General features: G+C 43.6%; 1 protein-coding gene across 1 annotated transcript in view; it reads right to left on the bottom strand.

The window, feature by feature from the left end:
• The window catches only part of GPR83 (G protein-coupled receptor 83), a 90,634-nt gene that overhangs the window by 27,288 nt on the left and 44,341 nt on the right, over positions 1-19,005 (bottom strand). The window contains exons 2-3 of the mRNA XM_075334683.1: positions 8,607-8,732; positions 7,973-8,106 (exon numbers count right to left, since the gene is read on the bottom strand). Of these exons, the coding sequence (XP_075190798.1) occupies positions 7,973-8,106; positions 8,607-8,732 (260 nt within the window). The remainder of the gene's footprint in view (positions 1-7,972; positions 8,107-8,606; positions 8,733-19,005) is intronic.

Here is a 19,005-nt window from a genome sequence, read left to right as displayed (position 1 = left end):
TGGAGCCACGTAGCTTAAGGGACAGCTTAGGAGCCATGGTTCCCTGCTATCCCAATGTCACAGTGAAATAGCGGTCAGCCATCAGCTATCCTATGTATATTGCCAACTTTAGTCAAACATGGCCATCAGAATTAATGATGAGTGAGTTTTGAAATAATCGGATTTGCGATACTTGTAACAAGTACTAATTATGTGCCACCCCCATGCCAGCAGCCGGTGCTGTTCGGATCCGTATTTACGGTGTGGCTCGAGGGGTTCTCCGGACCCGGGGGTCGCGCGGACACTCCGAATAAAAGGGGACGTATTTATATGGGATTGGTTGTAAAATGTCTGCCGGTATATGGGGTACCCGGGGCTGATGGATCTGGGCAGCAAGGTGGTATCCCCTCCACGGGTAGGGGAGGTGTAGTCCCGGGGCCCAGGGTAATGTGAGAGGTTGCAGGGAGCAGTCTTTAGGAGGCAGGAAGTAGAGCACTTACAGTTGGTAGTCGTGGTGCTGGATGAGGCTATACTGATGTGTCAGGTCAGTAAACACAGATGGAAGAAATACTTAGAGTCCAGTACTTAACCAGAAATTGCCGGTGTCCGTAGGCCTTTGGTGCGGGGGTGTTCGGATCCTACACTCGGTACAAGAAGCAGGGCCCTCTCTCTCCTGCACTCCAGCTGACAGTCACCTTTTCCTCCTCGGTTTCGGACGGAGGAAGTAATTTCTCTGCACAAGTCCGGGTTCCCGTGCACACTACCGGCGGGCCACTACCCTGCCCTGATCCACCACGGGTTCCCCTGAGCCTACGCTCCACTTCAGCTCTTAGAACTCGGCTTTCACCTTTCTTCACTTGCCCAGCAGCCCAGGAGCTACAACCCCTGTCTGCTCTCCTCTCGCTCCCTTATCTGACTGACTCTCAACTCCTCCCCTCCTGCTCTTTTCAGTTGCTACACTGGGGGGAGGGTGCGGCTGCCTCACTGCACCTGGTACCAAGGATGGTTAACTCTTTCTGTGACTACCTCGTGTGCCGGGGCGTCACATCTATTACTCGTGTATGCATTCCGAATAGCGCGTGCAATATAAATCAATGGGGAAAACTCGCAAAGTAACTATTTGTGAGAGTAGCGAATAGTGCGGCATTCGGGTTACTCGTTACATTGCAAATACTCTCCATTGACTTGCATTGCACATGCTATTCAGAACGCATACGCGAGTATTAGACAGTATTCGTTACGAGTATCGCAAATCTGAGTATTTCAAAACTCGCTCATAATTTATTAGAATAGATGAATGTCAATATTAAAGAGGTTTTAACCCCCCCATGACCTACTTCCACTAGCCGGAAGATACTGCGAATAAAACAATCTACTAGGGGAGGTGATTTTGTGAGGTTCAGTAGTGAAGGTCAAGTCGTGGTTTGGTAAAAATAACCAAAAGTATTTTGTACATAATAGGAATCATATTGAGAAGCTATCTCGTATGGAAACAGAACAATGCACATGGATTGCGCTGAATATTTGCTGAATTTCCTGTACTCAAAGATGTCTAAGGGAAATAAAATATTTTTAGAAATAGTCGTATCATTCCATTTCTGTGTTCTTTGTTGTTCCTAGGAGCAAAGTCTCATTTTATGGCTTGAGAAAAATTGGACGAAGGGGAAATCATTTTTTGTCAGATGAAATATTCTTGGCCGTCTTCCACTTGAGGTGAAGTCCATACTCACACAAGATGCTCGTTCTTAATGAGTCTTTCTTAAAGGAAACTTGTCACTAGATTTGTCCCATATAAACTGCAGTCACCATCAGTGAGCCCTTATATACAGCATTCTAGAATACTGTATATAAGAGCCCAGGCCGCTCTGTAAAAAACATCTTTTATTCTACTCACCTGTCCAATGGGCAGGTCCAGTGCTCCTCTTTTCCTTCCATCGCCGTCCTCCTTCATAGCTCTGTGTGAATGACATGTCTTATGTCATCAACACAGTGCCCTGCATTGTGCTCCTGCGAATGTGCACTTCTCTATGCCCTGTTGTGGGCAGAGCAAAGTCCTGTAATGTGCAGGTGTACCGCCCCTGCAGTAGTCAAACTGCTCGGATCTGGGGTTGCGGTGGCTTGAGGGTCTCCGGACCCGGGAGCTTGCGGTCACTTGAAAGTAAAAGGGGGCTATTTACAGGAGATTAGTGTTTGTGACGCCACCTGTGGTTCACGGTAAGGGGAGTACTGCCGCTGCTGATGGGAGTACCCGGGGAAGATGGAGTGGGGTAGTCAAATAACGTTCCCTCCACGGGTAGGGGAGGCCCCAGGACTCTGGATGGTGGAGGTGTAAGGGAGCGTGGTGCAGGCCAGGTGGGCAGACTCAGGGGAGCGCAGCATACTCACTCAGGCCGTGTGGATGGTATTACTGATGGTATTACTGATGGTTCTGAACCTGCCTTCATGAACTGAATTTAGACTTTTCTGAGTGACCCCTCAGCCTGAAGCTTTCGGGGTCCCGCTCCCTACAATTAGTTAGAGGAGCTGTGCTCCCGATGGCTGACACTTGGGATCTCATTGGGCCGCATAAGGTGGAAAGCCCTATCACCCTCGTTGTGTTGATGCCTTCGATCCCTGAGCTCTTGGGGAAAGTTTATAAAGAGACTAGCCTCCACAGGTTAATTGTCAAGTTGCGTGAGGCTACTCCCTGATCTAGGGTCCAGTACTCTGCCGTGCTCGGTACCAGTCCGGTTACTAGATTTTCCGGTGCCGACCGTTCTCCAAAACTAAGTCTGGTCACCCTTCTCTAATATCCTGCGACCGGGTCTCCGACACCTCCGGTCCCAGACCACCGTCTGCGACCTAGCCAAAGTTCCCCAGGGAGCTCCAACTCCCTGCAGCTCCTCACTCTCTGAGGGCTACCACTCAACTCACTAAGTCCCTCCCACCAGTCTACCTGACCCCTAGGTGGGTGACATCTTTCCAGCTAGACCACCCACTGGTGTGCCTGACAGGGTGTGGTGTGAGGTGTGGCTAGGATATGAATGCTGATGGAGCAATACCAAAGGTTAGGATCCCAGAACCATTGGGTTTGAGCTCTGCACCAGAAGAGAAAGGATTGCAATACCCTGTGACACCCTGACTAGTTCAGGGGCGTCACACAGGCAAGAGAAAAAGTCAAAGACTGCCCACGCATGAGCACTACAATACTTTGATCTGCCCTCAGCCGGGCAGAGAGAAGTGGGCATGAGCAGAAGTGCAATGGAGCACACTGTGTAGATGATGTAGGACCCACACAGAGCTGGGAAGGAAGAGAGGAGGCGCCGAACTGAGACCAGCGATGCCCATTGGACCGGACCGCCCCCCAGGTGAGTATAATAAAAGATTTTTTTATGTTATACAGCGTAGCCTGGGTTATTATATACAGTATTCTGGAATGCTGTATACAGTGTGTCCACCCATATCCTGTCCACCGCCATTAACTTCAGAATGGCGGCAGTTATAGGCATAGAAGTGGTGTCTAGGTATAGTAAAGTAGCCATGCGCTATGCAATGAAACCACCTATAGCGCCACCTGGGGGAAAACAACAGAGTTAGCATTTTTATCTCGAAAACGGAACGAGATAGAGAAAAAAGTGAATTATAAAGTTGTAGGGCATCATCAATTCAATACGAATCGACACCTTGCATACAGAAATGCTATTATATGAAACCCATGATCCCCCCCAAAACATTGACTGCTGGTCACGCATATGACGCTCATTTAACTTTGATGCTCAAAGTGGCCCCCGTCAGCTGCAATGCACATCTGGACTCTGCACAGCATACTGCATCTTGCTGCACGTTGTGCAATATGGTAGGTGACACGTTTGCACAAGCATCTGTGATACGTCGTCGTAGGTCCTGCAATGTTGGTGGAGGGGTCGCATACACCTGCTGTTTGATGTGACCTCACAGAAAGAAGTCCAATGGGGTCAGGTCAGGTGAGCGGAGGCCACTCCACACAGCCACCAATGACTTGTTGGAAGGTCTCCATGAGGTATCGCTTCACGTCCGCAGCCTTGTGAGCTTTACACGTTCTAATCATAGCATTTTTGTATGCAAGGTGTCGATTCGTATTGAATTGATGAAGCCCTACAACTTTGATTAGCTCAAATATATATCCCAGAATATATTCCAGAATAAAAACTTGTGTCTATGAAATAGTGAGAATTATACAGAATTTGATGTTTTCCATAGATGTTAAAGGGAATATGCCACCAGAAAATTGTTGAAATCAAATTTCAGTGTTAAATCTACTTTTTTTGGAAGGGGACGGGGCAATGTTTTTTTCTCCATATCACAATCTTTATTTAAAAATTAAAATAGAAATCATACAATATTCACACTGTACACTAGGGCTTCTTTTTAAGTCTAACTTCTTGCTGTTTCAAGAAACAACACATGTCCATTAGCCACAATGGTCAGACCCTGACCCTTTCTTTTGTTTTGAAGCATCTAATGAGAGTGTGAAAAAGTGATTGTTAAGGGTAGGTGAAGCGGTGACATCTCTTATTGTAATTGGTGGGTCCTATGTTATTAACTCTATATAGAGGTGTTAAAATTAGAGATACTGTAAGCGGACACATGGCAGTTCAAGTTCTGCCAGACTTTAGTTAAAGTTCTGTTCTGGACTAAACTTGACATGAACCTCAATGGAAGTCACTGATTGGGCAGTTTGGATCTCCGCCTACATACAGCCAGCCAAAAACAGATCACTTCCGGAGGCGGGTGGACAAGGTCCAATCATGCTGTTGTTAACCACCCACTCCCGGATCCAAGACTTTTTCCGAGCTGCACCAATCCTCTGGAACGCTCTACCCCAAGAAGTTAGGACAAATCATAACTTACTCGGCTTCAGACGCACCCTAAAAACGCATCTTTTTAGGGCGGCCTATCACACTCCCTAGCCGAACTAAATTCACATAGTCCTTCCACAACTTCTCAGAACATAACCCCACATCAAACTCCATGGCACCCAAATGCATCTCCAGGTTCTGGCCACCTGGTCCAGGTAGCCATTATCTATCCCCCATTTCCTTGAGATGGCTGGATTGTCATTGTAAATAAGCACTTGTACCTTGTCCCTCCCCCCATCTCATTGTAGATTGTAAGCTCTCACGAGCAGGGTTGTCTCTTTTTTCCCTCTAAATATAGTATTTTTTATAACTATTACTTGTTTGTATATGATCCTCCTAAATTGTAAAGCACTGCGGAATATGTTGGCGCTATAGAAATAAAGATTATTATAATTAATATTATTACCCCCAGTGTGAGCTAATCAAACACTCGCACGAGTGTTCAGCATACGTAAAACACCCAAACTCCGAACTAGAACACTGATTTTTTTGCAATGTCTGTATTAGGTATGAACACCGAATTTAAGTTTGGGTCCGCTCAACTCTAGTTACGAGTTATTGTAATCCTGCCTCTAATAAAGCAGCCTGCTGAGAACTCTTCCTGAAAGTAGAGGAAGTATAAGCTTAATAGAAGAGTGTGAAAATTGCAAAATTACTAATTTTGTTTTTAATAAAGATTGTGAGATCTGTGTATACATGTGACATCCGGAAAAAAACGCATGACAAAGAAATGAATGCTTTTTTTGTGTTAAAGATATATAAATGAAAAAAATGAGGTTGGGTTTCCCCTATTTTTGATAACTAGCGCAGGTAAAGCAGACAGCTGCAGGCCACAACCCTCAGCTGTCTGCTGTACCTTGACTGGTTAAAAACTGACATAAACCCCCAAAAATATTACCTCAATTGTCACCACACAAGGGTAAACAGGAAAGCCAGGGCGAAGCACCAGAATGTAATAGATGTGCCTCTTCTAGGGTGGCTGCGTGCTGCTGTTTTTAGGTTGGGATGGGCTTGTGACGCCCTGGGCAAGCCAGGGGTCACAGGTCATCACACCACCACACCCTACACCCCAGTCAGGAACACCAAAGCTAACCCAAAATCCTTGTTGCCTTCCTCAAGGGGCTGATGTTCACACCAGGGGGTGGGCCAGGCGGTTGGCTCCGCCCACTGAGGAGTTCACAGCCCTGGAGGCGGGAGAAACCAGGCAGTTAAGAAAGGATAGGGTTTGGAGGAGGAAGTGGAAGGAGTGGAAGATTAGCCCAGGCAGGGCTCGAGTAAAGTTCAGTTTAGGAAGTGAAGGAAGTAAAGTGGTAAAGGAGGACAGTAAGAGTGGTGACAGGGAAGAAAGAGAGTGGAAAGCCTGAAGTTGGTCCAGCTGTGTGCAGGACAGAGTCAGCAAGGTCAGCAACGGCGGTGATTGTCCGGAGGGGTGACCGTTTGGAAGTTCCTGGAAGGACCGCGGACGGGTGGTGGCCCGGCGGTCTGGAGCAGTGTACAAAGGACAGTCAGCACCAGGGCAGGGGCCTCTCGGACCCCGGCAAGGCTAGGAGTCGCCATAATTTGCCAAATCCGTCAGTGAAGGGGACGTCGATCCCCCAACAACCAAGTCCCGATTGAAGGCAACAGCCCAACCATTACAGTAGAGACACCGCCACCGCCAGGGCACCAGTTTCTAAGGGCCAGCGCCTGCGGGCAAAGAGTAGAGCTCCTCCGGTCCAGCTTGAAGCCGGGGAGCGGGTTACCGGTGGGAACCCATCGAGACCATCAACAACATTAGGTGCAGGAAAAGGGACATCACCGTCACCTACTGGGGAAAGCAAGTGCAGCCGTCCGTGGGAACCGTCTTTCCAGCCGTGTGTTTTACTGAGAACTGTGTCAACGTCTCAGGCTGAGTGAGTACCACAGTGCCGCAAGGCACAGCGCTGCCCCCGCGTCCCTGCGCCCACCAAACCCTGCATCTCACACCTCATCACTGGGCCCCGGGATCACCAACCCCTATCCACGGAGGGGCAACACAACAACTTGCTGCTTCACACCATCACTCCCGGGATCCCCACACCGAGCAGCGGTGGTGCTAACAAATCACCACAACCGTGGGTGGCGTCACGGACAATAGACAATATCCCCACAACCCAATCCCCTTTCACTCACGGGCGAGGAGCGCCGCTCGAGAATCCCCGGGATCCGGCCCACCGCTCGAGCCACCACTGAGCAGCAGCAGCCGGACCCGAGCAGAGGGGTGAGCGCGGTGCTGACACCCTCCTCCCCGCCCGCGACAGGCTAAATAACCATGGGCCTTCCCACCCTGAACAACCATCCACTGCACCATATGAGGGCTTGTTTTTTGCGGGACAAGTTATACATTGAAAGGACATCATTCATTTTATCATGTGATGTACTGGAAAGTGAGAAAAAAATTCCATGTGCATTGAAATTGCAAAATAAATTATGAAAGAAAAAAAACCTTAGATAAGAATATGGGAGCACCTAGCAGTCACTATCACCACTGACATTAGTTATCCTAGCAATAGTACTACCAAACACAGGCAACGATGGGCCTCCTTTGCCACACAGTGTTCATGTTAATGTGAAAGAAGGTGAGAGAATTCGGAAATATATGGCTAATCACTTGTCTCAGTCACAGCAGGATGATGTTACCTCTTGCAGTGACACTGTCAGTGTGAATCAGCGTTCGCAATCATTGATTCACACTGACAGTGTCGCTGTCAGAGGTAACATCATCCTGCTGTGACTGAGATGAGTGATTAGCCATATCCCAAATGACTAAAATAGATAATTTTTTAACATTTTTTTTAATTTTAAAAAACACAATGTGTTGGTTACTACCAGGTTACCATCTGTTTCTGTGGTGAGGTCACATTGAAAGGCTGAATTTGCATTAAAGAAATGTAAAGTTGCATATAGTCCTAGAAGACCTCAGAATGTTATACACATAAACATATGTTATACACTTACTGTATATCATTAATTCCTGATGAATTTATTCTCTACGGATCAAATTTTTGGGAAAAAAATGAGCTGACCCCGGCAAATTCAAGTTTTGAAAGATTCGATCATCTCTACTCCCAGTATATTCATTCAGTTATTTCATTTACCTGTATTCAAATGTGAAGAGCTTTTGGTAAATAGCGTGAGGAAGGGAGAAACATGTCGCCATGATCCAGATAATAGCGATGTATGCCACCCCTTTAACAGTCGATATCCGTGGCTTTAAGGGGTGCATGATGACCTTGAGGTGAAATAATAGACATCCTTAGTCCCATTGACAAAGCAGATGATAATAATACATTTTCTAATCTAAACTTATGTCACTGTGACACCAAACTGCTCAAAACTCCAGATATCGCTCGGAACGGTGAGGCATATTTTAATTTAAGCCTATTGTTATATTATCTCCCACATGCTAGTTGAGAAATAATGCACTTTTCCATACTCAGAGTGGCTGTATAGCTGAATGAGAGATAACACACTTCACCTTTTGAATAAAATCCATCAGAAATAAACTCAAGAAGACGAGGAAATAAAAGAACATCACATGAGAGTGGACGGTAAAGACATCTGAGACCAGCGGTAGGTGATAACTATGCCGGTGTGACGTTCTACGGTATGAAGATAATTCTAGACCACAAGTTATTGACCCAGTTGGAAAGATCAATAGATTGAATTTACTCCCCTAAGGGTTACCTAAAGTGCACAGACGTCATTACTTAATGCATAACGACAACTTACCTGGTGTCTGTCCACCGCGATGGCTGTGAGGGTCAGGGCTGAGACGTGTAGAGAGCAATACTGGGCGAAGCGGCTGACATGACACATGCCCTTTCCAAACATCCAGGTACTATTCACAAAACGAGCCTGTTGATGGGTCATGAAACAGAAGATAAGTACATATACACCAAGAACCTGGTTACATCAGAAGATGGTGGCTTAGTAGACTATGTGGACGCAGAGTTTTTCAGCATTTTTGGAGCAGAACTGAGTGGAAACTCTTCAAATCCTCCTAAAAATCCCAAGATTCAAAAAACTTGGAGTTGCCACTTAGTTTCTGCCTCAAAAACTTAGGAAAATACTCCATGGGCCCATCACTGTGGGTAACTCCTTTTGGGGGGGAAGAGTTTGGAGGAGTTTTTCTATTTCTGATTTTGAAAAGTCTAGGAAGTACCGTATTTTTTCGGATTATAAGATGAACTTTTCCTCCCAAAAATTTGGGGTGTTTTATAATCCAAATGTAGTTTACTGGGCGAGGTGAAGAGGCGTCACAGGAATGCTGTGGGCTGCGGGCATTGTGCTGTGGGTTTACTGCAGGCTGTGCTGCAACCTGTGATGAGGAGGCTCTAGGCTGTGCTGGGGCTGCCATTATGAAAATGTTGGTGGTGCAGGCTTCCAATAATGGCACCTGGAGTCAGCACATGGGAAGATGCAGCTCTGGGCTCATGATCTCGCCACCTCTGACCCATTGATCTCCCGCAGCCGACTTAAGGAAAATAATGGTGCCCGGTGGTACGTACGCAGATGAGATCTCGGCTTGTCATTGAGCCGAGAGCTCCATCTGTGCACGCGCCGACTCCGGGCACCATTTCTTTGAAGCTCGCACCGCCGACAGGACGACTGGATGCTCCTCCTGCCTCACAGTGCCCTCAGCGAGCATCCGGAATACCCGCCGCACCGCCTGCTGCATCGCACTACTCTAGGACCGCCCCTGCCTCCAGTGAACCTGCTCCACAACCACTGCCGCCTCCCCTCCAGTAAGATACCACCGGATTACAAGACAGACTCCATTTTTTTTTTCTCTTTTTTTTTTTCTTTAAATTTGGGGTGCGTCTTTTAATCAGGTGCATCTTATAAAACGAAAAGTACTTATATTTCCCCGAAGAGTTTTTTTGCAACCTTTCGGTTAGACATTGCCTAGGTTTGGAGATTGAGAAGTTTTCTTCAGGAAATTTTCAAAAAAGTGACATGAACTTTCCTTTTCCCACCAGGTGTTTTTTAAAACTTCATCAGGAAAAATTTAAAATAACATTAAAAAAAAACTCCAAATCTAAAAAATAAATTGGAAGAGTTTCCCAAGGGTTTTCTTTTTTTTTTAACCTTTTTCTGAGGAGGATTCTGGACATAGTAAAAGACATAGTAAATAAGAAAATATACTGCGCGCTATACTTTTTTTTCTTAGTCAGTATATGTATGTCTATAACGTGGCATTCCATATAGTCTTCCACCAGAAATACATGTCTGATAATACTCCTAACTAGAGATGAGCAAACGGGTTAAAGACAAATTTTGTTTCAAATTTTACAACAATTTGGTTTTGCCGGAATCCATTTTTTGCAATTTGCTTTGCACAAATCCCATAATATGGCAGCAAACTAAAAAGGGTTTAGATTAAAAAAAAATAGTATTAACCTTTCCTGTCCCACCGTGCAGACTAACTCTGGTCAGGTCCTCAGTCTACTTAGCTTTCTGTTCTGACTAACCCTCATAATGTGAAGGTAGCCTGGGCTATAGATTGTTCGTTCAAATGTAATAAGATTATCTGTGTATGTAAATAATCAAAATATACTGTAGATGTCACTGCATAATTATCTGTGTGTCTATATGACAATTGCACAGACACCATAATATGATTCTAAGCTGTATGGTCAAGAAAGAGTTAACCAAGAACAAATGTACAAACAATGAACGGAGAAGGTATTCATGCTGATCAGTGGTTTCACACAAAGAGGGAATGTATTATCCATAGGATGAAATGTGGGTTTCTATGTCCCTACACACCTCCCTGTTCTATTTGGATGTGTGAGAAAAGACAGACTGATACTTTTGTACATGTCTGAAGGTTGAAATGTAGTACTAAAATCTGAGCTATAGAATATATGAGCCAGACGCCAATACTGGCTCAAAGAGTAAACACAGTTTCTGTGGTCATTGCTTCTGAATTATTTATTATATCTGTACAGATAGCTAATCTGAACCCGTCATTTGGATTTGCCCTGAACAAAGACTCCATTAGCAGTCTTACCTAAATTTCTCCCTTGACAGTCATTTGAACGAACAATCTAGAGCCCAGGCTACCTTCACAATAATACCCTACATCAACACACGCCATCACGTCACATGAAGTCTAAAATAAGAAAACTGACAGCACTTCCTAAAAGACAAGTGTAAACAAGTGCATGCTGAACATCAAATAAACAGCTGCACTCTGAGATGCTAACGTATGCACACATTGAATATAGAAATTTGGACATGAATTTCTGCAAAGGAAATAAATTTAACATTTGAGACACATAGTGCATAAAAAAGGCCACTTGTATGCAAGCCCAGCCACCATCATCAAGGCGTATCTCGTATGCTGGGTCCCTATCTAGTGATGCCTCTGTCTGGGCTCAATACCCTACAATTTTTGTGGATGGGTAAGAACCTGCTTTTAGGAAATTAAAAATCAATTTACGTTGATGAGTAGGAGTGCTCAGTCAGAAGGCATGACCCCATAAATAAGAAGACTGACAGCACTTCTAACAGGCATGTGTGAACAGGTACATGCTGAACATCAAATAAACAGCCGCACTCTGAGACACTGAGGTATACATACATTGTTATATAGGAACTTGGACATGCATTTCTGCTAAGTGAATACATATAAAAATTAAGACACTTTGTGTATAAAAAAGCCATTTTTTTGCAAGCCCAGCAGCCAGCTTCCAGGGGTCATTAGCTAGTAATGCCTCTATCTGGGCTTAATAGCCTACAATTTTTGTGGATGGGTAGATACCAGCTGTTAGGAAATTAAAAATCACTTTAAGTTGATTGGTAGGAGTGCTCAGTCAGAAGGCATGACCTGATCAATTAGAAAATGAACAGTACTTCCTAACAGACATGTGTGAACAGGTGCATGCTGAATATCAAATAAACAGCTGCACTTTGAGATACTAAGGTATACAGACATTGTTATAATAGGAACTTGGATATGCATTGCTGCTAAGGAAGTACATATAAAAATTGAGACACTTAGTGTATAAAAAAGGCAATTTTTTGTGAGCCCAGCAGCCAGCGTCAAGGCGTATCTCATATGCTGGCTCCTTATCTAGTAATACTTCTATCTGGGCTCAATAGCCTACAATTTTTGTGGATGGGTAGGAACTGGCTATTAAACAATTAAAAATCACTTTAAGTTGATGGGTAGGAGTGCTCACTCAGAAAGCATGATGCTATAATCCAAAATAAAAAAACTGACAGCACTTCCTACAGTAACAGCCATGTGTGAACAGGTGCATGCTGAACATCAAATAAACAGCTGCACTTTGAGACACTAAGGTATACATTCATTGTCATATAGGAACTTGGACATGCATTTCTGCTAAGGGAATAAATCTAAAAATTGAGACACTTAGAGTATAAAAAAGGTCAGTTTTATGCAAGCACAGCAACCAGATACAAGCTATATCTCGTATTGTGGGTCCTTATCTAGTGATGCCCCTAGCTGAGCTCAATAGCCTACAATCTTTGTGGATGGGTAGGAACCTGCTACTAGAAAATTAAAAATCACCAGAAGCTAATGGGAAGGAGTGCTCAGTCAGAAGGCATGACCCCTATAATCCAAAATTAGAAAACTGACAGCACTTCTTAACAGACACATGTGAACAGGTGCATGCTAAACATCAAATAAACAGCTGCCAATGGCAAGGCTACAGCTTTTTGTTGGGTCCCTATCAAACTAATGCCTCTCTTTGGGTTAAAAAACCTACAATTTATGGGCGGATAGGTACCTGCAAATGGATAATTAAAATAGCCTGAGGCTGAAGAGCAGGAGTGCTCAATCAGAAGGCATGACCCTGTAAACTACTAAAAAGACTGATGGCACATCATAAGATATACAAACATTGTTATATAGCTTGGACATGCATTTCTGCTAAGGGAATACATATAAAAATTGAGGCAACGTATAAAAAAGGAATTTTTTTGTGAGCCCAGCAGCCAGCGTCAAGGTGTATCTTGTATGCTGGATCCTTATCTAGTGATGCCTCTGTCTTGGCTGAATAGCCTACAATTTTATGGGCGGGTAGGAGCCTTCTAGTAGGAAATTAAAAAATCGCCTGAAGCTGATGGGAAGGAGTGCTCAGTCAGAAGGCATAACCCCATAATCCAAAATAGGAAATTACTATAGTCAATGTCTGTGTATCTCAGCGTCACAGAGTACAGCTGTTTATTTGTTAATTTGTCACCTGAAGTCTAGTCATGATGTTGCGAGACCTAGTCTGAGCCAGAGGTGCCAAACATGCTGGAGGGCAGATGGCAATACCCCATAAATAAGAAAACTGACAGCACTTTTTACCAGGCATGTGTGTACAGGTGCAGGCTGAACATCAAATAAACAGCTGCACTCTGAGAAAAAAAGGTATACAGACATTGTTATATAGGAACTTGGACATGCATTTCTGCTAAGGGAATAAATATAAAAAAATTGAGACACTTGGAGTATAAAAAGGCCATTTTTTGTGAGCCCAGCAGCCAGCGTCAAGGCGTATCTCGTATGCTGGGTCCTTATCTAGGGATACCTTTGTCTGGGCTGAATAGCCTACAATTTTATGAGTGAGTAGCAACCTGCTACTAGGAAATTAAAAATTGCCTTAAGCTGATGGGAAGGAGTGCTCAGTCAGAAGGCATGACCCTATAATTCAAAATAAGAAATTCCTATAGTCAATGTATCTTAGTGTCAGAGAGTGCAGTTGTATATTTGTTAGTTTGTCACCTAAAGTCTACTCATGACGTTGTAAGACCTAGTCTGAGCCAGAGGTGCCGAAGATGCTGGAGGGCAGAGTCAGGCCGTAAACCGGACCGGAGCAGGGCCGCACAGGAGGGCAGCTTAGTGGTCTGGAGAGCAGAGTCTCAGAGCACAAATGTGAATGAACTACAGAACTTGTATCTAGGTCATCCCTACTTTCGATGTCTACCTGCAGCCGAAAAAAAGTTTAAAACAGATCCAAAATAAATAAACCACTAGAGAACAATGCCTGCTATTTTTAGGCTATCACAAACTAGATGTGTGAGTACCATGATTCCAGGAAATATGGAGATTGGTATCTGATCAATGGTGCACTCAGTGGTGCCAATTACAGGATATAAGGAATTCGGAGAGCGCAAAACAAGGTTCACTGAAAGGACCTATTACAAGAAAAATGTCAAGGAAAAATCAATGACTTCTTTATACTTCTGCTGTGTTAAAGTGGAGGTTGAAAATCTTTCCTGACATTGCAGTGGATAATAAATATGTTCTATCTTTGCTACTTAAAAGCATCCAGATTTATTAGGTCTTTCTATACCAGATGATGGTCTGCCCCTAGACCCCCAGTAATCTACCAGTACACCTTTGAAAGACTATTCTCCAGATTAGTATTCAATCAAAATAACCTTTACTATTTATCCATTGCTTCCTAAATGCTAAATACCATCGCCATATAGTGCCCCAAACATGAAACTAGTCCATACACATGTAAGAGTGGTGGACTATTGCTCTCGCTTTCCTGCCCCTGAAGACTCCAATCGCATTGTGTATTGTAATGTGATTCATGTCTTGCGTCTTTTATGTATAATATATTATGTTAACTGTTATGGTAATGTGTGGATTATAATGTACTGTGATGTATTGTAATTTTCTCCTGTGTAATATATAGTGTAACCTTTTACTGATATGTAGTGTTGATAATGTAAAATGTGAAGTATAGCATAGCACTTATATAGGAAGTTACTGGATCAGAGAGTAAGCAACGGTTAAGTGTTGGGACTGGCCCACAATTGGATTGGTTAGTTTACAGGATAAGATATGGTTCATTCTAGAAAACTCAATTGAGTTTGGAGAGTGATGATTTACTGGACCATAGAGTAAGCAACAGTTAAGTGTTGGGACTAGCCCACAATAGAATTGGTTAGTTTACAGGGTAAGAAATGGTTCATTCTAGAAGAGTCAGTTGAGTTTGGAGAGTGGAGATTTACTAGACCAGAGAGTAAGCAACAGTTAAATGTTGGGACTAGCCCACAATTGGATTGGTTAGTTTACAGGGTAAGAAGAGATTTACTGGACCACAAAGTGAGCAACAGTTAAGTGTTGGGACTAGCCCACAATTGGATTGGTTAGTTTACAGGGTACGAAATGATTCATTCTAGAAGAGTCTGTTGAGTTTGGAGAGTGAAGATTTACTGGACCATAGAGTAAGCAATAGTTAATTGTTGGGACTAGCCCACAATTGGATTGGTTAGTTTACAGGGTAAGAGATGGTTCATTCTAGAAGAGTCAGTTGAGTTTGGAGAGGGAAGATTTATTGAACCATAGAGTAAGCAACAGTTAAGTGTTGGGACTAGCCCACAATTGGATTGGTTAGTTTACAGGGTAAGAGATGGTTCATTCTAGAAGAGTCAATTGAGTTTGGAGAGTGAAAATATACTGGACTGTAGAGTAAGCAACAGTTAAGTGTTGGGACTAGCCTACAATGGGAGGGGTTAGTTGAGAGGGTAAGAGATGGTTCATTATAGAAGAGTAAGTTGAGTTTTGAAGGTGAAGATCTAGTAAGCGACAGTTATGGACAGATAGTCTGTAGGCTGCATAAAGTAAGTGGCTTTTAACGGGAAGAAAGGAGACTGAAGACGAAATAGCAAACTTTGAGAGTTGACTGAGAGATGGACTGCAAACAGAGTTGAAACGAGAGACCGATCCTCGAACAGTACAACCCCAGACAATAGGAGCCGGAGGACAGGACTCTAGTGACCAGGCCAATTAGCCATGAAAGTAACGTAGTAAAGGTTTATCCTAACTGGTGTGTGACTGAATTCGGCTTATGGCTTATTCAAGCGAATTCTTTCTGAGCGTCTGAGAGTGTGTCAATCAGGTGATCGGATGCAACAGCACAGAGAATGAGGAGTCAGTGGTAACTGAACCATACAGTAAATGGTTTATCAACTGAATAAAAATCAAGGATTAGTACTTTAAATTTGAGATAGTATAGCACAAGTAACAGTAGAAAATCAGAATATTTCACAGTGGATTTATCATCATCACAAGTAATGCAATCCTCGTATTCTTTACACAGTATTATTCTTACCACTAACTAAAGATCACCATTGGCAGTATCACACTTTACATCGCTCTAGACGTCAGTGTCACTCCATTTGTTATAGTAATCTACTTATCTAAACAATACTATACAGTGTACAGGCCCTAGCGGGGTCAAAGATGTTACTCACTAGGCTGCAAGTTCAAATTGGTGTATCTCTGCACACCCTTCACTGCACACCCTCCACTGGCTCGCTGCCTTCATGTTCTGAATCTGAGTCCCCAATCAATACTGTATCTCTGCGCACGACGCAGGAAGCAATGACCCGACTCTGGATCTTGACCGGCATAATCTGCGGCTTGACCACAAAATTGGGGCCCTGGACCTTGACCGTTGTAGTCTGCAGCTTGACCACAAAGTTGGGGCCCTAGATCTTGACCGGCATCGTCTGCTGCTTGACCATGAACTCGGGGCCCTGGATCTTGACCGGCATAGTCTTCGACTTGACCATGAACTTGGGGCTCTGGATTTTGACCGGCATATTCTGGTCTTCCTCAGGTCTTCTACTAGCATGATTAATGAGCTTCCACTGGCTTTAATAACGGTTCTCCTACCCAGCTCAGGTCACTGATCGTCCTCTCTGCTAAGATCACGGATGTTTTGCTGCAAGCCTGCTCTGCTCCTCACACAACTGCTCTCTTCCAATCTAGGGGCCGACTCTTTGGCCCGGCCAGGCCTTTTATATTTTGTAACTGCGACACAGCTCTCACAAAACCTGACGTCTCCTCTAAACTCTTCCCTTTAGGAAACACACATTCAACTCTTTTGTTCTTGTTTGCTCTTATTACCTTAGGCAAGCAGATGGGGATGTTTACTTGCACTGATTTCTGCATCCCCTTTCAAGTGCAAGGCTTAACCATGGTGATGGGACCACTGATCCTCACCCCTGTAAGGAGACTAAACGTAGAGCTACTACAAGGGAAAGTGACCATCACAGGTTGTACTGTAACGCTGAGCTGGGTTGTGCTGGAACTCACAGGATCTGAAGCAACCCAGAGGAAACTAGGATTGTGTCTGAATATGCCTCGTAGAGCTGTAACGTGCTGGAAGATACAGCATGTGCCTGCTATTTGGAATGTATTCAAAGAAGAAGAAAAAAATCCACGGTATAAAGGGCGCTGCTCACAAGGGAGATAGGAGATAAATAGTGACGATTTATTTGAGCTACATTATATTTTTTAGGCATCTGCTTCTTCTAAAGATAACCCGTGGGACTGCGGGTAACACTCCTGTCAAGATCCTGTCACTCCTCACAATGTGCCAATGTTTATTAATCAATTCCTTGATTTGTTTATAGGAATCACTAAATGTGGTAACTAAACAGCTACCAAATTCCGTGTTAGTACCATCCCCCTGAATAGCCAGAAGTCTTTTTTCCTCAATATTTGTCAAGCACTTGTCCTGATCCAATAATAGACTTTTATGAAAAGCATCGGACAGAATTTTTTTGGGATAACCTTTGCTTATGAACCTGGTTTTTAGTATTCTGGCTTCATCTTTGAAAGAATCTATACTCGTGCAGTTTTTTTTGACACGCCAATATTGCCCGTAGGGTATGTTCCTGATCCACTTGGGAAGGTGGCTACTACCAAACTCCAAGTAACTGTTCACATCCACCTTTTTAAAGAAGGTGGAGGTTTCAATGGAGGCTTCACTATTGAATTTAATGTTCAGATCCAGGAACTGAATGGATTCGCTGGACATGGTTGTTGTGAATGTTAGTCCCCAGTCATTATTATTCAAGGAATTGATGAACATTTTAGCAGTACTATCAGAGCCTGACCAGATGAAGAATAGGTCATCTATAAATCTGCGGTATAGGATTATATGACCTTTGGCTAAGGGGGACTGGGTAATGAACGAGGATTCGAAACGCCCCATGTATAGGTTTGCATAACTTGGGGCGAATCTCGTCCACATCGCACAGCCCTTTATTTGGCGGTAGATGTTACCTTCAAAGGAGAAGATATTGTGATTCAGTATAAAATTTATGGAGCTGAGAATAAATTCCCTTTGTGTAACAGGTAAGGAATTATCGGCCATCAAATAGTGTTCCACACTTTCCAAGCCTAATTGGTGGCTGATGTTCGAATAAAGAGAGGATACGTCCAGAGTGAAAAACAAACAGTTGGGAGTTGGGGGAAGTTTTCTTAAAATGCTAATGAGATGGGATGAATCCGTGATATGGGACTCTAGTCCCACTACATATTTTTGTAGAAAAAGATCGATATAATGGGACAGGTTAGCTGTTAATGACTTGACCCCCGAGATGATGGGTCTTCCTGGTGGATCGGTTAGATTTTTGTGTATTTTGGGAAGAAAATAATAGAAGGGCATAGAATAGTGCTTAATATCCAAATACTTTTTTTCTTTTTTGTTTAAGATTTTTTCCTCATAAGCCCCCTTAATCAAAACCTCATACAAATTAAAATAATCAGAGGATGGATCATTGTTGAGAACCTCATAATATTCGGTGTCATCCAATTGCTCTTGTCCCTTCCTGATGTACCAGTCGCGGTCCATTAATACTACACCCCCTCCTTTATCAGCATTCCTAATTACCAGATTAGAATTTTTTTTTAAGGAGTCAATGGCTTTTCTTTCCCCTTTGGACAGATTATCTTTTTTATACTGATGGGAGAAGTTTCTAATATCCCTGAGCAGTAGTTGGTGGAAAGTCTCTAAATTATTACCCCTATGATGGTATGGGTAAAAATCAGAACTCCCTTTGATTTGCACATGTACATATGCATCATCCTGTATCTCCTCATTACTCTTTGTCTTCGTCATATTTTTTTGTTGTTTAGATAATATTTCAAAATGTCTGCGTAAGGTGAGTTTGCGGACAAATTAATGTCCAAGAAAAGCTGAAATGTATTCGTGTTGCTGGTAGGGCAAAAGGATAGACCCCTCTTTAACAATGTAATTTCCCCTGGGTTTAATTGGTAACCGGAGAAATTGAAAATTCCACATTCCTGTTCCGTTTGTGTGGCTGAGCTGTTTCTCTCGGTTGGGATTTGTTTCTTTTT

This window comes from Anomaloglossus baeobatrachus, chromosome 2, assembly GCF_048569485.1.
Source record: "Anomaloglossus baeobatrachus isolate aAnoBae1 chromosome 2, aAnoBae1.hap1, whole genome shotgun sequence".
In the NCBI taxonomy this organism is placed as follows: Eukaryota; Metazoa; Chordata; class Amphibia; order Anura; family Aromobatidae; genus Anomaloglossus; species Anomaloglossus baeobatrachus.
This window is presented reverse-complemented; position numbering and strand designations above follow the sequence as displayed.